We start from the raw sequence: 25486 nt of genomic DNA, 5'->3' as shown, positions 1-25486 counted from the left end.
ATCACAAGAACGGTGAGCAAAAATCCCAGAACCACGCGGGGGGACCTAGTGAATGAACTGCAGAGAGCTGGGACCAATGTAACAAGGCCTACCATAAGTAACACACTATGCCACCATGGACTCAGATCCTGCAGTGCCAGACGTGTCCCACTGCTTAAGCCTGTACATGTCCGGGCCCGTCTGAAGTTTGCTAGAGAGCATTTGGATGATCCAGAGGAGTTTTGGGAGAATGTCCTATGGTCTGATGAAACCAAACTGGAACTGTTTGGTAGAAACACAACTTGTCGTGTTTGGAGGAAAAAGAATACTGAGTTGCATCCATCAAACACCATACCTACTGTAAAGCATGGTGGTGGAAACATCATGCTTTGGGGCTGTTTCTCTGCAAAGGGGCCAGGATGACTGATCCGGGTACATGAAAGAATGAATGGGGCCATATATCGTGAGATTTTGAGTGCAAACCTCCTTCCATTAGCAAGGGCATTGAAGATGAAACGTGGCTGGGTCTTTCAACATGACAATGATCCAAAGCACACCGCCAGGGCAACGAAGGAGTGGCTTCGTAAGAAGCATTTCAAGGTCCTGGAGTGGCCTAGCCAGTCTCCAGATCTCAACCCTATAGAAAACCTTTGGAGGGAGTTGAAAGTCCGTGTTGCCAAGCGAAAAGCCAAAAACATCACTGCTCTAGAGGAGATCTGCATGGAGGAATGGGCCAACATACCAACAACAGTGTGTGGCAACCTTGTGAAGACTTACAGAAAACGTTTTTTGGAAGCAGCACCCTCTTCCCCCAATGGATGCCAATCTGGGTCAACAACTGGGTCATCCATCACCTCCTCTTCAATGTCATGTGCACCTTCCTCTGTGTCACCGTGTATGGTGGTATAGTGTGCGGGAAGGGGCACCTGAGTCTCATCAGGGTCAGAATCTGGCTCTGTACACTGCGAGGACAATGTAGTGCTCTGACTGAATGTACCAGCAGAATCATCCATCAGCGGCTGTGCATCAGTGCACTCCATGTCAGATTCATCTTGGCCTGGGTAGTTCACCATTTCACTTGATAATCCAGGCATGGTATGTGAAAACAGTTCCATGGAGTAATCAGTAGTATGGCCTGCGTCATCCTTCAATCTTGGTTGGGGTGAAGGACACAAGGAAAGGTGTGGTTCATGAACATGAGCCTCCAATGACGACTCAGTGCTTTTACTTTTTACAACTTCAGAAGAGGAGGCGATAGAGCTGGAGGCTGAGTCAGCAATGTAAGCCAAAACTTTTTCCTGCAGCTCTGGCTTTAAAAGCAGTTTGCCAACTCCTAGAAAAGTAAGCCTTCGAGGCCTTGTGGAGCCAGACGATGACACAGGCTCAACACCTCCTGCATTCGGTCCTATTTTGCTTTTGCCACTACCATCAGATCCAACACCATCATTACCAGCTGCCAACCCCCGCCCAATTCCACGGCCTCTTCCACCAGCCTTCCTCATTTTTGGTAGAAATGTAGACAAAATCCAACAAACTATATAGTAATGTAAAACAAGGTACAAGGTGTCTATAGGACAGGGGAGATTTTGAATTTCTGCACACACTTGTGGACACTGGACACTTATGGATTGTGTGAGACCCACTGAATATCAGAGCGCTATGTCACAGGCTCGATGGCACAGGTGTGAAAAAAGTGACGAGAGGATAATGGAGATTTTGAATTTCTGCACACACTAGTGGACACTGGACACTTTTGGATTGTGTGAGGCCCACTGAATATCAGAGTGCTATGTCACAGGCAGAAATTGGCTAGTGTATCAGAAACTACAAGGTGTATATAGAATTGGGCAGAATAGGAATCTCCCTTGAGTGTAGGTCTGTAAGAACGGAACAAGTCCTCCACTTATCCTTCCACAGTGACACACAGCTTCACTGTGGCCGTGATAACAGCCTTTACACGGTAAAGGAGAGGAGCGTGCACGTACACGGCTGTCCGGTGTACGTAAAATTGTCAAGCTCCGTTTTTTTATGTATACGGACTGACACACGCTGTCTCTCTATAGTTTTGAATGGGATCAAACAGCAAATATATTTAACTGTTTGAAAGCTAGACAAAACTAGAAGGTGCAGGTCTGTAAGAACGGAACAAGTCCTCCACTTATCCTTCCACAGTGACACACAGATAGCTTCACTGTGGCTGTGATAACAGCCGTTACACGGTACTGTGTGAGGAGTGTGCACCGCTGTATGGTGTGAAAAAATGGGGATTGCTTTTAAAAAAGCAGTTTGCAGAGCAGTGGGTAAACAGCAATGCAGCCGTCAGGAAGCCTTAGAAGGCAGCCTAACAACCAACACCACAATATAGCCTCCCCTTGCACTGCACACACAGTGACTGGTGTGTTGTACAGGCAAAATCACTAGCAGCAGAAGCAGTTTTTGTTTCTTCTTCCCTGCCTAACGCTCTCCCTACAGAATCAGCAGCAACCTCTCCCTATGCTAAGATCGGCAGAAGTAAGATGGCGGTCGGCATGCACGCCCTTTTATACCCCCTGTGACGCCCACCAAAGCAAGCCAATCACTTGCATGCCCTTCTGAAAGATGGTGGTGACCCCTGCCTATGTCATCACGTTGCCCACAGTGTCCGTGGATCCTGATTGGCTGAAAGAGCGCAAAGCAAACTTATGAAACGCGACTTTGGCGCGTAAGTCGCCGACCTCGTGGCCGACCTCATCCTAGGGTCGGGTTTCGTTTCATGAAACCCGACTTTGCCAAAAGTCGGCGACTTTTGAAATTTTTCGACCCGTTTCGCTCAACTCTAGTGACAGGTCCTCCTTAGGGCGAGTGCGGATTGAGCTGTGGATTTTTCCGGGTGGATCCGCAGGTAAAACCGCAGGTAAAGTGACCTGCGGTTTACCTGCAGACTTGCCAGCGGTTTGACACCTGGACAATGGAACAGGTGTCAAACCGCTGCGGAATCCGCAGAAAGAATTGACATGGTGCAGATTTAAAACCGCAGCAAATTCGCATGGAAAAATCCGCACCGTGTGAACAAGCCCTTAGATTTCTGCTGCGGATTTTTTTTTTGTCCTGATATTGTAGCATTCTCTCAGCCGTAAACACTGTCGGGTCAGGCTACATTTTCAGATTTGAAACTAAAACAAGAGGGTTTCATTGACTGACAACAAGCAGAAATTTTGAAAATGGCGATTCTAAAAAATTATTAATCAAAGCCGCACAATATTTAGTTTATACTGGATCTCCTTATACCTACCCCATTCATCAAGCACATTGCATTTACAAATGTTCCTTGAATGAACATCCGAGCCCCCGGACACGTCCATACCCTATTACCTAATGCCCTCCTTCAGCTTTCATGTAACCCCTGTGGTCTTTATGTACTCCCATCATCCCACAGCCTGATGAGAAGCTCTAATTATGCCAAAGCCTTGCACTTTAACACTGTTATTAGCCAATAAATGGTATCACTTTAATTATATGTTTCCTCAGTTCAAACACAAGAACGAATCCCATAATGTACCGCAGCTTACACTTTACATGGGGCTGCTGCCAAGTGCATCCAGCTACACAAGGGGCAGACGCATCAATTGTGTCACATTCATTTAATAGTCAAGTTATTCCAGGTCTCCTTCTCTAGTCACATCCAAAGCAGAACCAGATTGTGATGTGAATGGCTCCTATCATCTCTCCTACAGTGTCCGTTTTGGTAAATACAGTGGGGAAAAAAAGTATTTAGTCAGTCAGCAATAGTGCAAGTTCCACCACTTAAAAAGATGAGAGGCGTCTGTAATTTACATCATAGGTAGACCTCAACTATGGGAGACAAACTGAGAAAAAAAAATCCAGAAAATCACATTGTCTGTTTTTTTTCATTTTATTTGCATATTATGGTGGAAAATAAGTATTTGGTCAGAAACAAAATTTCATCTCAATACTTTGTGATATATCCTTTGTTGGCAATGACAGAGGTCAAACGTTTTCTGTAAGTCTTCACAAGGTTGCCACACACTGTTGTTGGTATGTTGGCCCATTCCTCCATGCAGATCTCCTCTAGAGCAGTGATGTTTTTGGCTTTTCGCTTGGCAACACGGACTTTCAACTCCCTCCAAAGGTTTTCTATAGGGTTGAGATCTGGAGACTGGCTAGGCCACTCCAGGACCTTGAAATGCTTCTTACGAAGCCACTCCTTCGTTGCCCTGGCGGTGTGCTTTGGATCATTGTCATGTTGAAAGACCCAGCCACGTTTCATCTTCAATGCCCTTGCTAATGGAAGGAGGTTTGCACTCAAAATCTCACGATATATGGCCCCATTCATTCTTTCATGTACCCGGATCAGTCATCCTGGCCCCTTTGCAGAGAAACAGCCCCAAAGCATGATGTTTCCACCACCATGCTTTACAGTAGGTATGGTGTTTGATGGATGCAACTCAGTATTCTTTTTCCTCCAAACACGACAAGTTGTGTTTCTACCAAACAGTTCCAGTTTGGTTTCATCAGACCATAGGACATTCTCCCAAAACTCCTCTGGATCATCCAAATGCTCTCTAGCAAACTTCAGACGGGCCCGGACATGTACAGGCTTAAGCAGTGGGACACGTCTGGCACTGCAGGATCTGAGTCCATGGTGGCATAGTGTGTTACTTATGGTAGGCCTTGTTACATTGGTCCCAGCTCTCTGCAGTTCATTCACTAGGTCCCCCCGCGTGGTTCTGGGATTTTTGCTCACCGTTCTTGTGATCATTCTGACCCCACGGGGTGGGATTTTGCGTGGAGCACCAGATCGAGGGAGATTATCAGTGGTCTTGTATGTCTTCCATTTTCTAATTATTGCTCCCACAGTTGATTTCTTCACTCCAAGCTGGTTGCCTATTGCAGATTCAGTCTTCCCAGCCTGGTGCAGGGCTACAATTTTGTTTCTGGTGTCCTTTGACAGCTCTTTGGTCTTCACCATAGTGGAGTTTGGAGTCAGACTGTTTGAGGGTGTGCACAGGTGTCTTTTTATACTGATAACAAGTTTAAACAGGTGCCATTACAAAAAAAAAATCCGCAGCAGAAATCTAAGGGCTTGTTCACACGGTGCGGATTTTTCCATGCGAATTTGCTGCGGTTTTAAATCTGCACCATGTCAATTCTTTCTGCGGATTCCGCAGCGGTTTGACACCTGTTCCATTGTCCAGGTGTCAAACCGCTGGCAAGTCTGCAGGTAAACCGCAGGTCACTTTACCTGCGGTTTTACCTGCGGATCCACCCGGAAAAATCCACAGCTCAATCCGCACTCGCCCTAAGGAGGACCTGTCACTAGAGTTGAGCGAAACGGGTCGAAAAATTTCAAAAGTCGCCGACTTTTGGCAAAGTCGGGTTTCATGAAACGAAACCCGACCCTAGGATGAGGTCGGCCACGAGGTCGGCGACTTACGCGCCAAAGTCGCGTTTCATAAGTTTGCTTTGCGCTCTTTCAGCCAATCAGGATCCACGGACACTGTGGGCAACGTGATGACATAGGCAGGGGTCACCACCATCTTTCAGAAGGGCATGCAAGTGATTGGCTTGCTTTGGTGGGCGTCACAGGGGGTATAAAAGGGCGTGCATGCCGACCGCCATCTTACTTCTGCCGATCTTAGCATAGGGAGAGGTTGCTGCTGATTCTGTAGGGAGAGCGTTAGGCAGGGAAGAAGAAACAAAAACTGCTTCTGCTGCTAGTGATTTTGCCTGTACAACACACCAGTCACTGTGTGTGCAGTGCAAGGGGAGGCTATATTGTGGTGTTGGTTGTTAGGCTGCCTTCTAAGGCTTCCTGACGGCTGCATTGCTGTTTACCCACTGCTCTGCAAACTGCTTTTTTAAAAGCAATCCCCATTTTTTCACACCATACAGCGGTGCACACTCCTCACACAGTACCGTGTAACGGCTGTTATCACAGCCACAGTGAAGCTATCTGTGTGTCACTGTGGAAGGATAAGTGGAGGACTTGTTCCGTTCTTACAGACCTGCACCTTCTAGTTTTGTCTAGCTTTCAAACAGTTAAATATATTTGCTGTTTGATCCCATTCAAAACTATAGAGAGACAGCGTGTGTCAGTCCGTATACATAAAAAAACGGAGCTTGACAATTTTACGTACACCGGACAGCCGTGTACGTGCACGCTCCTCTCCTTTACCGTGTAAAGGCTGTTATCACGGCCACAGTGAAGCTGTGTGTCACTGTGGAAGGATAAGTGGAGGACTTGTTCCGTTCTTACAGACCTACACTCAAGGGAGATTCCTATTCTGCCCAATTCTATATACACCTTGTAGTTTCTGATACACTAGCCAATTTCTGCCTGTGACATAGCACTCTGATATTCAGTGGGCCTCACACAATCCAAAAGTGTCCAGTGTCCACTAGTGTGTGCAGAAATTCAAAATCTCCATTATCCTCTCGTCACTTTTTTCACACCTGTGCCATCGAGCCTGTGACATAGCGCTCTGATATTCAGTGGGCCTCACACAATCCAAAAGTGTCCAGTGTCCACTAGTGTGTGCAGAAATTCAAAATCTCCATTATCCTCTCGTCACTTTTTTCACACCTGTGCCATCGAGCCTGTGACATAGCGCTCTGATATTCAGTGGGTCTCACACAATCCATAAGTGTCCAGTGTCCACAAGTGTGTGCAGAAATTCAAAATCTCCCCTGTCCTATAGACACCTTGTACCTTGTTTTACATTACTATATAGTTTGTTGGATTTTGTCTACATTTCTACCAAAAATGAGGAAGGCTGGTGGAAGAGGCCGTGGAATTGGGCGGGGGTTGGCAGCTGGTAATGATGGTGTTGGATCTGATGGTAGTGGCAAAAGCAAAATAGGACCGAATGCAGGAGGTGTTGAGCCTGTGTCATCGTCTGGCTCCACAAGGCCTCGAAGGCTTACTTTTCTAGGAGTTGGCAAACTGCTTTTAAAGCCAGAGCTGCAGGAAAAAGTTTTGGCTTACATTGCTGACTCAGCCTCCAGCTCTATCGCCTCCTCTTCTGAAGTTGTAAAAAGTAAAAGCACTGAGTCGTCATTGGAGGCTCATGTTCATGAACCACACCTTTCCTTGTGTCCTTCACCCCAACCAAGATTGAAGGATGACGCAGGCCATACTACTGATTACTCCATGGAGCTGTTTTCACATACCATGCCTGGATTATCAAGTGAAATGGTGAACTACCCAGGCCAAGATGAATCTGACATGGAGTGCACTGATGCACAGCCGCTGATGGATGATTCTGCTGGTACATTCAGTCAGAGCACTACATTGTCCTCGCAGTGTACAGAGCCAGATTCTGACCCTGATGAGACTCAGGTGCCCCTTCCCGCACACTATACCACCATACACGGTGACACAGAGGAAGGTGCACATGACATTGAAGAGGAGGTGATGGATGACCCAGTTGTTGACCCAGATTGGCATCCATTGGGGGAAGAGGGTGCTGCTTCCAATAGCTCAGATGAGGAGCATCCACAGCAGACATCGACATCGCAACAGCTGTTATCTGGCAGGCACGGAGCACTCCAAAGACAGGTTCCAAACATCAAAAGAGTTGCTGGACAGCTTGTCCAGAGGGTCAAAATATCACAGCGTGCTAGGCCGCAAAATGTCTGCCAAAGTAGGAAGAGTGCAGTGTGGCACTTTTTTGAACAAAATCCTCATGATCAGGCCAAGGTTATCTGTAAGAAGTGCGCAAAGACCTTTAGCCGAGGGAAAAATCTGAAAAATTTGAATACCAGTTGCATGCTTAGACATTTAACCAGCATGCACTTGCAAGCGTGGACACAACACCAAACCTCAAGTGCCACATGTGCAACTGATCACAACGAAGGTAGTCAGCAACGCTACATTGTTTCCCCCACTGTAAGCCCACCGGTCAGCACAGCAGCAAATGTTGAGGTGTCGTTGCAAGGCCACAGCAGTCAGGGAATCCCACTGTTATATCAACGAAATACTGAATCTAGGCCATCAGAAAGAACACCAAGTCCATCACCATCATCAACCCTCTCTCAGTCTGCCCTGTCCACCGCTACTTCCACCATATGCAGCTCTCAAGTCCAGCTCACCCTCCCAGACGCTATGAGTAGGTCAAGAAAGTACTCAGTGTCTCATCCGCGTACACTGGGTTTGAACGCCCACATTGCCAAACTAATCTCGTTTGAGATGATGCCCTATCGGTTGGTGGAAAGCGCAGCTTTCCGCGAACTCATGGCCTATGCAGTACCACGCTAGGACCTACCCAGTCGCCACTTCTTCTCTCGCAAAGCCATCCCAGCCCTCCACCATCATGTGAAAGACCGCATTGTCCATGCACTCAAGCAGTCAGTGAGCGGAAAGTTGCACCTCACAACTGATGCATGGTCCAGTCGGCATGGCCAGGGCCATTACGCCTCCATCACTGCGCACTGGGTTAATGTGGTGGATGCAGGGTCCACAGGGGACAGCGGTGGTGGGACAGTGCTGCCTAGCCCACAGTATAGGAAACAGTTGGCTGTAGGCGTTCGACCCTCCTCCTCCTCCTCCTCCTCCAGAAGCGAAAGCTCGTCCACAGAGCGCAGTCATACGAGCACTCCATCTGCAGCTGCCACTGTTGCACACGAGGTGTCCCCCTATCGAGCAGCTAGTGGAAAGCGTCAGCAGGCTGTGTTGCAGATGATGTGTTTGGGCGACAGACACACCGCCGAGGTGCTGGCCGAGTACTTTCAGCGACAAACTGAGTCATGGCTGGGCAGTGTACATCTTGAGGCAGGCAAGGTAGTTAGTGATAATGGCCGTAATTTTGTGGCTGCCATAGCCCTTTCAAAACTCAGCCACATACCTTGCTTGGCTCACACCTTGAACCTGGTGGTGCAGTGCTTCCTCAATAATTATCCGGAGTTAACAGCCCTGCTCCAGAAGGTGCGAAGACTGTGCGCGCACATCCGCCGGTCGCCTGTACACTCCGTTCGTATGCAGAAGCTGCAGCGATTGCTCCACCTTCCCAACCACCGCCTCATTATCAACATTGCAACAAGGTGGAACTCCACCCTGCACATGGTGGAGCGGCTGTGCGAGCAGAGGCAGGCCATAATGCATTTGTGGGAGGATACACGGCCAGGCACTTTGAGAGCAGACATGGAGTTGACAGGTGTGCAGTGGTCGAAGCTGAAAGACCTCTGTAAAGTCCTTCAGTGTTTTGAGGAATGCACACGGCTGGTAAGCGCAGACGACGCCATCCTAAGCATGAGCATCCCACTTATGCGTCTGCTCATGCAAACTTTGACGCACCTTAAGGAGCAGGCGTCTGCAGCCAATGTTGATGAGGAGGAAGAGGAGGAGGGAATCCTTGATGACATTCAGCCATTGTCTGCTCAGGGACCTCTCCTGGACGAGGTGGAGGAAGAAGAGGAGGAGGAGGATGATGATGGGGATGATTACTTAGGGGAGGAGGATGCATCTCGTGGGGCAAGTGAAAATGTTGGCGTGGCAAGGTCTGGTACAGGGTTTGTGCGTGACTGGAGGGATGTGGATTTGCCAGAAAGTGCTCCTCCACCCAGCACTCGCAGTGCATCATTGACACCGGGAACATTGGCCCACATGTCAGATTATGCCTTGCAGATCCTAAAAAGGGACCCCCGCATTGCCAAAATGATGAAGGATGACGACTACTGGTTGGCCAGCATCCTGGATCCACGCTATAAAGGCAAATTACAAAACATCATGCCACAGGAGAACCTTGACCTAATATTGGCTAATAAACAAGCAACTCTGGTAAATCGGTTGCTTGAGGCATTCCCAGCACACAGCAGCGGTGATGGTTCTCACACGAGCCGTACGGGCCGGGGGCAGCTTGGCAGAGGTGTTCGTGGTGCACACAGCAGAAGTGGCGTTGGAGACAGGGGTTTCATGACAATGTTGTGGACTGATTTTTCAAGTCCCGCTCACACAACTGGTAATACTGCATCGATGGAAAGTGACAGGAGACAGCAGTTGTCAACTATGGTTACAAACTACTTTTCCTCCCATATCGATGTTCTCCCACACAGGTCATTCCCCTTTGACTATTGGGCCGCTAAACTGGACACCTGGCCTGAATTGGCACAATATGCCTTACAGGAGCTCGCTTGCCCAGCTGCAAGTGTGCTATCGGAAAGAGTCTTCAGTGCAGCTGGATCAATCCTGACAGAAAAAAGGATCCGTCTGTCAACCCAAAATGTGGATGATCTAACCTTCATTAAAATGAACCACGCATGGGTTGTCAAGGATTTTGTCCCACCTTCCCCTGATGACACATAGGGTGACAGAAAAATGGCTTGCTTTGGTCCACCTCTTCCTGGGACTTCACCTATTTCGCCTTTTGCATCAGCTGAATGTCCAACATCAACATATGCCACTTTCTAAAACTCCCTAACTGTGCTGCCTCCCCCCCCATGGCCGGGGTCACCACCTAGCGCACGACACCGTGCGAGTGCCATTGCCCTGGACAGGTGGGTAGGCCGACTCTTGGGCGCGGGCACTGGCACAGGGTCCCTCATAGTGCAATCAAGTGTCTGACGGTGGTGGTGCACACCCACCGTCAGACACACCGCCGTACTATGAGGGGCCCAGTGCCAGTACCGACGCCCACGAGTGGGCCCCCCTTGCTTGGGCAGGGCCCCAGCATTTGCAATCTTTACCTCTCTCCTGCTCCTCCGCTGTGTAGTCTGGGCCGTCAAATCCATACTGTGCCTGACACCGTCTGAGCCTGCCTCCTGATGTATAGACATATATTTTGAATGTGTACACTATGCTATCCATACATGTTATCTGGGGATACGGTACCCTTTCTCACCTTTGTGCAATCACGTGCAATCCATACTGGGCCTAACACCGTCTGAGCCTGCCTCCTGATGTATAGACATATATTTTGAATGTGTATGCTATCCATACATGTTATCCGGGGATACGGTACCCTTTCTCACCTTTGTGCAATCACGTGCAATCCATACTGGGCCTAACACCGTCTGAGCCTGCCTCCTGATGTATAGACATATATTTTGAATGTGTACGCTATCCATACATGTTATCTGGGGATACGGTACCCTTTCTCACCTTTGTGCAATCACGTGTAATCCATACTGGGCGTGAGAACGGCTGGCGAGCTGTTAAGCAAGCTACAGCACCTGTGGTTTGCACACGTAAGTTTTTCATTTTTTCAGGAATGACGGTTAGGCCTAATTCCGGAACTGCGGTTGACCTGCACTTACTGGGAAATCATTGTTCGCGGGTAATAATTGTAATCAGTGATCCCCATCACTAACGTTGTTCAGCGGGTTATCTGCACCTGTAAGCGACAAACGCTGGCCTTTTCAGTGTAGCGCACATGCAGCCACAGACATGTAAGGGCATGACACACCAGTTATTGGCCAATCTCATGTGCCAGAGCCTCACGTGTCCCTCTAGTAAGCCGGACTCGGACCGCGGGGCATGACGGAGTCTCGTTCGTTAACGGAATTAAGCTTGCAATGTGTGCATCTGTTCTGTAGCTGGCATGGTTGAGGTTTCCCAGGTGGAGTCGAATTTAACCGTAGGCTCCACTCCTGGTGGTGCCCTTCTGGACATTCCTTTAAGGTTCAGCTTTGCAACCATACTGCCCACGTAAAACAAACACTTTGCCTTCATGAACGCTGTTTGGAGGGTCATGACTCGTGGGAATAACGCCGCCCAATCAGTTAACCTGCTAGAGAGATCCTTCGTTGCTCCCAAGCATGACATCACACTCCCTAGGAGGAAGGTAATGCCACTGTGGCGACCGTACTCCTGGGGGCGACACAAGTGCACTGATGCCCAGCCACTGCTCGATGAATCTGCTGGTACATTGACCCAGACCACTACATTCCCCTCGCACGCTACCGGCCTGAATCTGACCCTGATGAAACTCAGGTTACCCTTCCCATATACAGTTCCATCTTACACGGTGACAAAGAGGAAGCTGCAGATGAAAGTGCAGGTTCGGCCCACCCGCCATCAGACACACCACCGTACTATCAGAGGCCCTGTGCCAGTGCTGTCGCCAACGAGTGGGCCCCCCCTGCTTGCTCAGGATCACAGCACTTGTAAGGTTGAAATACTGTGCAGTGAGATGGAAGATGGGGACGACGAGGAGTCCAGACTAGTACAGGGAATCCCTAGCGAGGAGACTTATTTGATTGTTTTCAATGTTGGGACAGCAATTTTTGGGGAGCACTATACTCTGGAGAATGATAGATGGGGCCCACCATACACTGGAGCATTCCAAAGGTGGACATCAGACACTGGAGCAGCATTTACAGGGCCCATTATACACTAGAGCATTAGAAATGGGGCCCATTATGTTTGGAGCATTATTTGGGCCCATAAGACAGTGGAGCTTCATCCATGGGGACCAACATATACTGTAGCATTATGTGGAGCTCATCATATACTGTTTCAAACATTATATGGGACCAATGATTCTGTATGGAGAAATAGATGGGCCTCGTCATGAGCTGTAAAAAGTGAGGTATTTTTCATTGTACTATACCGCTATTTCTCTGCCGTATCGGAGCATGATGAGTTGTGGTATGTGTTAAAGGGACGCTCTTTGGCCCAGGGCACATGAAAACCTGGAGCCAGCCCTACCCCCCCACAACTTTAGCCAAATAACCCCTATTTTTCAGTGCGTAACTTGTATTATGAAGTTAATTAAGGTTGACAAGCTTAAGTAAGAAGAATTGATGCTTTTGACATTCAAATGGGCACTGTAGGTGTGTTTCCTGTCCTCCTCTCACTGCCGACTTTTATTCCCCATTGACTTACATTGGGTTTCGTGTTTCGGGACGACCCCTACTTTTCCCTATAGTCGGCCGATCTTGCTCGACCCAACTTTTGGAAAAGTCGGGTTTCACGAAACGAAACTCGACCCTAAAAAACAAAAGTCGCTCAACTCTACCTGTCACCACCAGGGCAAAAGTGAGAGATCAGTTTTTAAGGGTTAATTTGCAGCTTCATTCAAGTGAATGTCTTTGTCGCGGTGCCCATCGGAATACCGCTATTCGTGGCTTTCAACAGAATCTCAGATGTAGCGCTCGGCAGAGAGTCCGTAATAATGTAAACCTAGCCTTACCTGCACTGATACATTGTAACAGATTATCAGCGCGCGGAGAGATTTGTGCTACTGACGAGTTATAGAAGAGAAATCTAAGGCATCAAACAATATAGGGCGAGTGGGAAGTCAATTCTGCATTGTAGCAAACTCTCTTCTGTGATAACTATCAGATCTGTCATAAACTACTGGAAAGGAGATGAAATAAAAAAAAAAAAAAAAAAGACAGAAGACAGAAAAGGTTCTGTTATATAATCAGTGATAATTTCAATAATAGTTACAATTCATGGATATTTCCTTGATAAAAAACTATATGTAATAATGTCTGTAAAGCTGTGGAATTAATGGCGCTATGTAAATGAGTAAAATAAATAAAATATGTAGTGAGTTTGTTTTTGCCCCTTTTTCACCCAATAAACCCCTGGTTTATTTTCCATTTTGATGTTGCGATTCAATCAGAATGTAAAATATGACTTGCTATATCCATTTGTGTTTAATAATCTACAAATAAAGAATATAAAAAAAAATAAAACATAGTCACAAGCTGCAGAAAAAAATAAAAATCTTATTAGCAAGGAATCCCTCTAGTGGCCAGAGTGGAAACTGCACCGCAGACACAAATCAGCCATCTAATACTTGTCACACGTGGTTTTGTCACAATTGTATCCAGAGTAGACAATCATGTGTGAGATCAACACATCAGTAGTACAAATATTCTTCCCATATTGAATATTGATAGCTTGTTACAATATATTGTCCAATTAAATGTATTATCTGTGAGTTCATGCAGGGGCAGACACAGATGGAAGATGGCCCCTGTGCAAAAGTATATGAGCCTCTTGCAGTCCAATATTTCATCATAATGCACCCCATTATGGGCTGCTTTGGAGGTGGATGTGGGCCCCTGTGCGGGTTCATTGGTTGCACCAATGGTATGTCCGCTCTTGAGTTCTTGCAGCTCTATATGTGAGTAGAGTATGCAAGAAAAATGAAATTACTTATTTGAAAAATAAAAAGGGTTTTATGAATTACAAGAAAGTGGATTAACACAAAAGAAAATGATTCCATTACTGCTGCCGCTTTCGTGGTCCCCTGCAGTCCTACATATAGGTATCACTGTGATGCCAGCCATAGGAATGCTATTTGTGATGACGTCACTCCAGGACAGGTGGGGATATCACAAGGCTATATTATAATAATTACGGCTCTTTGGAAACTTTCTTAAAGTCCCTGACATCACCAGTTTAGTGCAACTGATATATTTTGTTCACAAATGATTTAACGTTCTTAGAAGCTCTAAATACTGAATACTAAAGACGACACACAACAATATATTTTTGTGTGAATGCTGATACTTGTAGTTCCACAGGTAGCAGTAGCAGATGGGGCTGGTGCCCGTAACCAGTGGCTGCTCGGTGCAGGAAGTTGCGGAGGTTACATAATGTTTGCTTCGCCATCTGATCCCTCTCTGGGGTCTGCGGTTGAGCAGATGCCACGATCTGGCAATAATTTCGCTGTCGGGGTAAAGCCGCCATGGTGTTTGAAGTCACATAATAGCAGGTTATTTATTGGTCGTTGGGTGAGAGTCTAAGAGAAAACCGAGGAATTCTTATTATCTCTGGTGAATAGGACTGAAGCCAAACTAACCCCAAATATTCCCTGTTCCTCAGATTCCTGAGCTTCAGGGTTTGTTATGTTCCCTCCCTGGTCTGGACCTGTGACTAATTCCAGCACCAGGACATGAGATCTGAGTGTATCTAATCCTATCCTGTGTGATACTGTCTGCTGAGCCGTGTATCTAATCCTCTCCTGTGTGATACTGTCTGCTGATCCGTGTATCTAATCCTCTCCTGTGTGATACTGACTGCTGAGCTGTGTATCTAATCCTCTCCTGTGTGATACTGTCTGCTGATCCGTGTATCTAATCCTCTCCTGTGTGATACTGTCTGCTGATCCGTGTATCTAATCTTCTCCTGTGTGATACTGACTGCTGAGCTGTGTATCTAATCCTCTCCTGTGTGATACTGTCTGCTGATCCGTGTATCTAATCCTCTCCTGTGTGATACTGTCTGCTGATCCGTGTATCTAATCTTCTCCTGTGTGATACTGACTGCTGAGCTGTGTATCTAATCCTATCCTGTGTGATACTGACTGCTGAGCCGCGTATCTAATCCTCTCCTGTGTGATACTGTCTGCTGATCAGTGTATCTAATCCTCTCCTGTGTGATACTGACTGCTGAGCTGTGTATCTAATCCTCTCCTGTGTGATACTGACTGCTGAGCCGTGTATCTAATTCTATCCTGTGTGATACTGACTGCTGAGCCGTGTATCTAATCCTATCCTGTGTGATACTGACTGCTGAACTATGTATATAATCCTCTCCTGTGTGATGCTGAGCTGTGTATCTAATCCTATCCTGTGTGATACTGACTGCTGAGCTATGTACCTAATCCTATCCTGTGTGATACTGTGATGAGCCATGTATCTAATCCTATCCTGTGTGATACTGACTGCTGAGCCGTGTATCTAATCCTATCCTGTGTGATACTGACTGCTGATCCGTGTATCTAATCCTATCCTCTGTGATACTGACTGCTGAGCTGTGTATCTAATCCTATCCTCTGTGATACTGACTGCTGAGCCGTGTATCTAATCCTATCCTGTGTGATACTGTCTGCTGAGCCGTGTATCTAATCCTATCCTGTGTGATACTGACTGCCGAGCTGTGTATCTAATCCTCTCCTGTGTGATACTGTCAACTGATCCGTGTATCTAATCCTCTCCTGTGTGATACTGTCTGCTGATCCGTGTATCTAATCCTCTCCTGTGTGATACTGACTGCTGAGCTGTGTATCTAATCCTATCCTGTGTGATACTGACTGCTGAGCCGCGTATCTAATCCTCTCCTGTGTGATACTGTCTGCTGATCAGTGTATCTAATCCTCTCCTGTGTGATACTGTCTGCTGATCCGTGTATCTAATCCTCTCCTGTGTGATACTGACTGCTGAGCTGTGTATCTAATCCTATCCTGTGTGATACTGACTGCTGAGCCGCGTATCTAATCCTCTCCTGTGTGATACTGACTGCTGAGCTGTGTATCTAATCCTCTCCTGTGTGATACTGACTGCTGAGCCGTGTATCTAATTCTATCCTGTGTGATACTGACTGCTGAGCCGTGTATCTAATCCTATCCTGTGTGATACTGACTGCTGAACTATGTATATAATCCTCTCCTGTGTGATGCTGAGCTGTGTATCTAATCCTATCCTGTGTGATACTGACTGCTGAGCTATGTACCTAATCCTATCCTGTGTGATACTGTGATGAGCCATGTATCTAATCCTATCCTGTGTGATACTGACTGCTGAGCCGTGTATCTAATCCTATCCTGTGTGATACTGACTGCTGATCCGTGTATCTAATCCTATCCTCTGTGATACTGACTGCTGAGCCGTGTATCTAATCCTCTCCTGTGTGATACTGACTGCTGAGCCGTGTATCTAATCCTATCCTGTGTGATACTGACTGCTGAGCCGTGTATCTAATCCTATCCTGTGTGATACTGTCTGCTGAGCTGTGTATCTAATCCTATCCTGTGTGATACTGTCTGCTGAGCTGTGTATCTAATCCTATCCTGTGTGATACTGTCTGCTGAGCCGTGTATCTAATCCTATCCTGTGTGATACTGTCTGCTGAGCCGTGTATCTAATCCTATCCTGTGTGATACTGTCTGCTGAGCTGTGTATCTAATTCTCGCTGATGTATCATTACTGGATTTTTCTACAAATAAGATAATTTAGTTGCTTGTAATTAATCGTCTCCATGTCTTCACTCGCTGCTGGGCTGATGCTTATAGATAGAAACTAACTGGAAGGAAAAAAAAACACCTGCAGATGAAGTATTTTTTACAGGCAGAAGGTGGATGAATTTTACATTTCCTCAGATTCAAGAAGAAAACACGGCTAGGCTGAAGTCAATCATGATAGCTGCCCCTCAAAAGTGCAGAGTCGAAAAACAGCACTTAAGACAAAATATCATGGAAGAGTCACCCATGGGAACCCTAAAAGCTCCCGTCCACAGAAGTCAGCAGAACTTGTCCTGAATGTCCTCATCGCACTGTGATTTCTCCATGTGCGTCATTTATGTAGTCTCAGGATTTCAGCTCCGCAGCTGTGTTAGTGTCTGCAGCAGATGCCCCGGCCATAATTATAGGGACATCGATGCTCACACACTTCAGCATCTGTCATCAAAACCGCTACAGTCAAAAATAACCATCAAGAATTGGGGGGAACCTTTCAGAACCACAGAGCAGGAGAAACATGACCCACCCAGGAGGTCTGCCCTGACCGGAAGAACAAAGGCAGAAATAAGATTCTATGAACACAGATGAGAACAGAAACAAATCTATTAGTCTCATTACCCTGTGGGCAGCGTCACATCCAGCTCAGTACTGTGCTGTATGGTCAGTCTGCCCAGTGCATCATATAAGTGTGAGGAGCAATGAAAGAATTAGTCCAGAATTTAATACGATGTATACAGACTCTACCCTGCCATCTGCCACCATCGCACTCTAATCACATGTCCATTTCTCTATTCTTCCTACAGGTACGTCACCCAGCTTTTCCATACAGGTTTTTCCTACTTCTGCTCCTTGCAATCACTTGCTTTCTCCCACGCATCCCCCCTACTCTGGAACTTTCTACCCCAACATATCAGACTCTCGCCTACCGTGGAAACCTTCAAAAAGAACCTGACGACCGACCTCTTCCAACAAGCCTACAACTTGCAGTAACCACCGATCCACCAAACCGCTGTACGACCAGCTCTGCCCTCGCCTACTGTATCCTCACCCATCCCTTGTAGATTGTGAGCCCTCGCGGGCAGGGTCCTCGCTCATCCTCTACCAGACAAAACTTGTATTGTTTAAGATTACTGTACTTGTATGTATACCCCTCCTCACATGTAAAGCGCCATGTAATAAATGGCGCTATAATAATATGTAATAATAATAAGGGAGATATCAAATGAGGAGGAAGTAAAAGTGTATAACTACTATAATACTGCCATCTATGTACAAGAATAGAACTACTATAATACTGCTCCTCTGTACAAGAATATAACTACTATAATACTGCTCCTATGTACAAGAATATAACTACTATAATACTTCCCATATGTACAAGAATATAACAGCTATAATACTGCCCCTATGTACAAGAATATAACTGCTATAATACTGCCCCTATATACAACAATATAACTACTATAATACTGCCGCTATGTACAAGAATATAACTACTATACTACTGCTCCTTTGTACAAGAATATAACTACTATAATACTGCCCCCTATGTACAAGAATATAACTACTATAATACTGCCTCCTATATACAAGAATATAACTACTATAATACTGCCCCCTATGTACAAGAATATAACTACTATAATACTGCCTCCTATATACAAGAATATAACTACTATAATACTGCCCCTATGTACAAGAATATAACTACTATAATACTGCTCCTATGTACAAGAATATAACTACTATAATACTGCTCCTATGTACAAGAATATAACTACTATAATACTGCCTCCTATATACAAGAATATAACTACTATAATACTGCCCCTATGTACAAGAATATAACTACTATAATACTGCTCCTATGTACAAGAATATAACTACTATAATACTGCTCCTATGTACAAGAATATAACTACTATAATACTGCCCCTATGTACAAGAATATAACTACTATAATACTGCCTCCTATATACAAGAATATAACTACTATAATACTGCCCCCTATGTACAAGCATATAACTACTAAAATACTTCCCATATGTACAAGAATATAACTACTATAATACTGCCTCCTATATACAAGAATATAACTACTATAATACTACTCCTCTGTACAGGAATATAACTACTATAATACTGCCCCTATGTACAAGAATATAACTACTATAATACTGCCCCTATGTACAAGAATATAGCTGCTATAATACTGCCCCCTATATAAAAGAATATAACTACTATAATACTGCCGCTATGTACAAGAATATAACTACTATAATACTGCTCCTTTGTACAAGAATATAACTACTATAATACTGCCCCTATGTACAAGAATATAACTACTATAATACTGCCCCTATGTACAAGAATATAACTACTACGGTAGTAGTTATATTCTTGTACATAGGGGACAGTATTATATTAGTTATATTCTTGTACATAGGGGCAGTATTATAGTAGTTATCTGTAACGTCCGTCTGCGGTTCTGGGCTGCAGCCAGGCAACACCCCGAGAAACACTGATACCCTTTACCCCTATACAGGGATCTGGATTTACAACAGAGCCCAGGAGGTACTGTCTGAATAGGAGCAGCGGCCAGAGCAGGACGGTCGTCAAAGTGAAGTACAAAAACGGCAGGCAATAGCAGAGTCAATTTCAGGCCAAGGTCAGAGTCAAAAACCAGGAGGGCAGCAGAGGTACAGAATCGTTAGGAAGTAGCAGAGTCAGAATATCCAGGCCAAGGTCACAAACCAGGAGAGTAGCAGAAGTACAGAATCGTCAGGCAAAAGAGGGGTCAGAAATCCAGGCTGAGGTCAGAGTCAAACAGAAATCAATCACTAAGTAACACACAGGGGAACCAAGAATATATCCGGCGGCTTGCAAGACCAGTCCCAAGGTATTTGAGGGATCAGGTCATCCCTCACAGGTTCCTGGACTGGTGATGTCATTAGGGCCGCCCCCAGGACCAGGCCAGATGGAGTTGCAGTAACCCTCTGATGACTGACAGAGGGGCGGAGCCTGCGCCCACCAGATGCCTGCGCAGGAGCCACTTCTCTGTCACCACCATAACTCACGGGCGGACCACGGCGCCTCCCAGTGGCCGAGGCAGGAACAGCCATCCCCGAGTCTGACAGTGAAGTGGCGGTCTGGCGCCTCCTAGTGGCCGTGACCGTAACAGCAGGCCTCGAATCCAACGGTGACGTGACAGACCGGCGCCTCCTAGTGGCTAAAGCTGGGACCATAGGCCCTGAGTCTCACGGCGATGTAATAGAACCACGGCGCCTCCCAGTGGCCGAGGCAGGAACAGCCGTCCCCGAGTCTGACGGCGAAGTGGCGGCCCGGCGCCTCCTAGTGGCTGCGACCGGAACAGCAGGCCCCAAATCTGACGGAGACGTGACAGTACCCCCCCTTCCAAGAGGGGCCTCCAGACCCTCAAAACCTGGTTTGTCAGGGTGAAGGAGGTGACACCTTCTAATTAGTGCTTTTGCATGGATGTCCCGCGCAGGGACCCAGGACCTCTCCTCCGGGCCGTAGCCCCTCCAGTGTACCAGATACTGTACGGACCCTCTTACAAGGCGGGAGTCAAGGACACCCTGGACTTCATACTCCAAGGACCCTCCGACCGAAACGGGAGGAGGAGGGGACGGGACAGGGTGAATTGGGGAGCGATACAACTTGAGGAGAGACTTGTGGAAGACATTGGGTAATTTGAAAGACTGAGGGAGTTTTAAACGGAAGGCCACCGGGTTAATCACTTCTATAATCTCGTATGGACCAATAAATCTGGGACCCAGTTTGGCAGACGGTATTTTAAGCTTGATGTTTTTGGTGGAGAGCCAAACCTTGTCTCCAACTCCCAGGTGCGGTCCTTTGGATCGCCGTTTGTTCGCTGCCGAGGTCTGTCTAACCCGGGCCCCTTTCAAGTTAGAGTTTACCTCAGACCAAATGGTTTTTAAACGATGAATATTTTTCTCTACCCCAGGAAGCTCCGACATTCTGGCCGAGAATGAGCCAAAGCGCGGATGCAGCCCGTGGTTGCAGAAAAAAGGGGGTAGACTTAATGGAGTCCTGATACTGATTGTTTAGGGCAAACTCGGCTAGTGGCAGATGTTCTGCCCAATCGGACTGGTGTTCTGAGATGTAGCAACGAAGGTATTGCTCCAGAGCCTGGTTGACACGTTCGGTTTGCCCATTGGTTTCAGGGTGGTAAGCCGAGGAAAAAGATAGCTCAATACCAATGCGTTTACAGAACGCCCTCCAGAACTTTGACACGAATTGGGTACCCCTGTCAGACACAATATTGACCGGGGCACCGTGTAAACGTACCACATGTACAATAAACAGTTTACTCAACGTTTCCGAGTTAGGTAACCCCGACAGGGGGACAAAATGACATCGTTTACTGAACCTGTCCACCACCACCCAAATACACGTCTTTCCATCTGAGGACGGAAGGTCCGTAATGAAGTCCATGGAGATGTGGGTCCATGGACTCTCGGGGGTGGGCAAGGACTGGAGCCAGCCGGCAGGGCGAGTATGGGAGGACTTGGCGCGGGCACAGACCTCACATGCTAAGACATATTCTTTGCAGTCCTTAACCACCGTCGGCCACCAAAAATTCCTAGTTATCAATCTGGCAGTATTATTAAGACCAGGATGGCCTGCCAAAACAGAGTCATGTGATTCTCTAAGCACTTGTAGGCGAAATGCAGGTGGAACGAACAATTTGTTGGGTGGCGTAGTGTCAGGGGCTTGTTCTGGGGATTTACGGATCTCCTCCAGAAGGTCCAATGACACTGCGGACACAATAATCCCAGTGGCCAATATCGGAACTGGTTCACAGTCCTCGGCTTGTGAGGGGCAGAAACTGCGAGAGAGGGCATCGGCCCTCACATTTTTTGTACCAGGGCGGAAGGTGATTATAAAATTAAACCTAGAGAAAAACAATGCCCACCTTGCTTGTCTAGGATTTAACCTTTTTGCTGATTCTAGGTATGTCAGATTCTTATGATCGGTAATTACCGTGATCTTGTGTTTGGCGCCCTCGAGGAAGTGACGCCATTCCTCGAAGGCCCATTTAATTGCCAATAGTTCCCGATTCCCAATATCATAGTTTTTCTCCGTGGGAGAGAATTTGCGGGAAAAAAACGCACATGGACGAAGCTGAGTGAGGGATGTAGTGCCTTGTGATAGCACTGTTCCCACTCCGACTTCAGAGGCATCCACCTCCACAATAAATGGACGGTCCAGATCCGGCTGAACCAAAACTGGGTTGGCCACAAAACTCTTTTAACGTAGAAAACGCCTGAATTGCCTCAGGATTCCAGTTGGCCACGTCCGCCCCTTTCCGGGTCAGATCCGTGTGTGGCTTGGCAATCTCTGAGAAACCTCTAATAAACAGCGAACCCCAAAAATCGCTGCAGCGCTTTCAGCGATTTTGGTTGCACCCAAGCCTTAATAGGCTGGACCTTGGCAGGATCCATGCGGAAGCCTTTACCTGAAACCATGTATCCTAAAAACTGTACCTCCTCAGCAAAAAAGACACATTTCTCCAGTTTAGCAAACAAGGAGTGTTCACGTAGTCTTTGTAGCACAGAACAGACGTGTTGAGAGTGTGTCACAGGGTCAGCAGAGTAAATCAGAATGTCATCTAAATACACCACGACATACACCCCACAAATGTCTCTAAAAATATCATTAACAAAAGTGCTGAAATACGGCAGGTGCGTTGCTGAGTCCGAACGGCATAACCAGGTACTCAAAATGGCCAAGGGGTGTATTGAAGGCCGTTTTCCACTCATCTCCCTTTCTTATGCGGACCAGATTATATGCCCCCCGGAGGTCAAGTTTAGTAAACCAACGGGCTCCTGTTAGCTGATTAAAAAGATCAGGGATGAGTGGAAGCGGATACTGTTTTTTATAGTGATTGCATTCAACTCCCGATAATCAATGCAGGGTCTGAGACCACCATCTTTCTTCTCCACAAAGAAGAACCCGGCCCCAACTGGAGAAATGGACGGTCTGATAAACCCTTTTCTTAGGCTATCTGCAATATAGTCATTCATGGCCTGACGCTCTGGGCCAGAGAGATTAAATATTCTTCCCTTAGGGAGACGGGCATCCGGAATCAGATCAATAGGGCAATCATACTCTCTGTGAGGGGGTAGCTTTTCAGATTCTACAATAGAAAAGACATCCTCAAAATCTCTGAAAACAAACGGTATGCGGGGGGTTTTAACCTTAACTTGGTTTACTGCCAAGGATATGCAGTTTTTCTGACACTGTGGACTCCAGCGTACAACGTCACCCAAGTGCCAGTCGATGACAGGATTGTGCTGGCGTAACCACGGCATACCCAGAATAACTGCAGAGGATAAATTGTCCATCACAAAAAATGACACCAGCTCAGTGTGTAAGGCTCCCACAGACATAGCAACCTTGGCAGTAACAAACTTAACCCCCTCCTGAATAATAGATGTGCCATTAATAGCCGTGGTTTTAATAGGGGCATTAAGTTTTAGTAGAGTTACACCCAGATTCCTAGCAGTCAAGGAATCCATAAAATTTCCTTCAGAGCCACTATCCACATACGCGTTTAAACACAGCGATTTCTGACCACATGAAACTGAAATGGGTAATAAAACTTTAGCCGCATCTGCGGGCAATACCTGAGCCCCTGGGCAACCATAGCCAGAGTAGTTGCCCAGAGGTCGACGTGCCAGGAGCATGGATCTCTGAGGTGCAGCTCTCTCCCTGAAGACTCCAGACTGCCGCATAGTTGTCCAAGAAAATGAGAGAGATCTTCCAGGCTGTGCACTGCAACAGGTGTTCAGGCTAAAAATCAGCTCAGTCAGAAGAAGAAAAAAAAAAAGTTCAGGGAGACTGCATTTGTATATGTTGGGTATATACACAAGAAGCAGTTAATTTTAGGGCCGGATATAATGTAACGTCCATCTGCGGTTCTGGGCTGCAGCCAGGCAACACCCCGAGAAACACTGATACCCTTTACCCCTATACAGGGATCTGGATTTACAACAGAGCCCAGGAGGCACTGTCTGAATAGGAGCAGCGGCCAGAGCAGGACGGTCGTCAAAGTGAAGTACAAAAACGGCAGGCAATAGCAGAGTCAATTTCAGGCCAAGGACAGAGTCAAAAACCAGGAGGGCAGCAGAGGTACAGAATCATTAGGAAGTAGCAGAGTCAGAATATCCAGGCCAAGGTCACAAACCAGGAGAGTAGCAGAAGTACAGAATCGTCAGGCAAAAGAGGGGTCAGAAATCCAGGCTGAGGTCAGAGTCAAACAGAAATCAATCACTAAATAACACACAGGGGAACCAAGAATATATCCGGCGGCTTGCAAGACCAGTCCCAAGGTATTTGAGGGATCAGGTCATCCCTCACAGGTTCCTGGACTGGTGATGTCATTAGGGCCGCCCCCAGGACCAGGCCAGATGGAGTTGCAGTAACCCCCTGATGACTGACAGAGGGGCGGAGCCTGCGCCCACCAGATGCCTGCGCAGGAGCCACTTCTCTGTCACCACCATAACTCACGGGCGGACCACGGCGCCTCCCAGTGGCCGAGGCAGGAACAGCCATCCCTGAGTCTGACAGTGAAGTGGCGGTCTGGCGCCTCCTAGTGGCCGTGACCGGAACAGGAGGCCTCGAATCAAACGGTGACGTGACAGACCGGCGCCTCCTAGTGGCTAAAGCTGGGACCATAGGCCCTGAGTCTGACGGCGATGTAATAAAACCACGGCGCCTCCCAGTGGCCGAGGCAGGAACAGCCGTCCCCGAGTCTGACGGCGAAGTGGCGGCCCGGCGCCTCCTAGTGGCTGTGACCGGAACAGCAGGCCACAAATCTGACGGAGACGTGACATTATCTTCTTGTACATAGGGGCAGTATTATAGTAGTTATCTTCTTGTACATAGGGGCAGTATTATAGTAGTTATCTTCTTGTACATAGGGGCAGTATTATAGTAGTTATATTCTTGTACATAGGAGCAGTATTATAGTAGTTATATTCTTGTACATAGGAGCAGTATTATAGTAGTTATATTCTTGTACATAGGGGACAGTATTATAGTAGTTATATTCTTGTACATAGGGGCAGTATTATAGTAGTTATCATCTTGTACATAGGGGACAGTATTATAGTAGTTATATTCTTGTACATAGGGAGCAGTATTATAGTAGTTATCATCTTGTACATAGGGGACAGTATTATAGTAGTTATATTCTTGTACATAGGGGCAGTATTATTGTAGTTATCTTCTTGTACATAGGAGCAGTATTATAGTAGTTATATTCTTGTACATAGGGGGCAGTATTATAGTAGTTATGTTCTTGTATAGGAGCAGTATTATAGTAGTTATATTCTTGTACATAGGGGCAGTATTATAGTAGTTATCTTCTTGTACATAGGAGCAGTATTATAGTAGTTATATTCTTGTACATAGGAGCAGTATTATAGTAGTTATATTCTTGTACATAGCGGCAGTATTATAGTAGTTATATTCTTGTATATAGGGGGCAGTATTATAGCAGCTATATTCTTGTACATATGGGAAGTATTATAGTAGTTATATTCTTGTAC

The 25486-nt window shown here is 46.6% G+C and overlaps 1 protein-coding gene across 1 annotated transcript in view; it reads right to left on the bottom strand.

Moving 5' to 3' along the window:
• The window catches only part of WNT10A (Wnt family member 10A), an 87349-nt gene extending 63640 nt beyond the window's left edge, over window positions 1–23709 (bottom strand). The window contains exon 1 of the mRNA XM_073545418.1: window positions 23561–23709. Within this exon, the coding sequence (XP_073401519.1) occupies window positions 23561–23580 (20 nt within the window). The 5' untranslated portion in view covers window positions 23581–23709. The remainder of the gene's footprint in view (window positions 1–23560) is intronic.
• Window positions 23710–25486: the final 1777 nt, after the last annotated feature.

Source organism: Dendrobates tinctorius, unplaced genomic scaffold, assembly GCF_039654945.1.
Source record: "Dendrobates tinctorius isolate UK_male_01 unplaced genomic scaffold, ASM3965494v1 ptg000143l, whole genome shotgun sequence".
In the NCBI taxonomy this organism is placed as follows: domain Eukaryota; kingdom Metazoa; phylum Chordata; class Amphibia; order Anura; family Dendrobatidae; genus Dendrobates; species Dendrobates tinctorius.
Note: the sequence above shows the minus strand (reverse complement) of the source record. Positions and strands in the feature narration are given on the sequence as shown.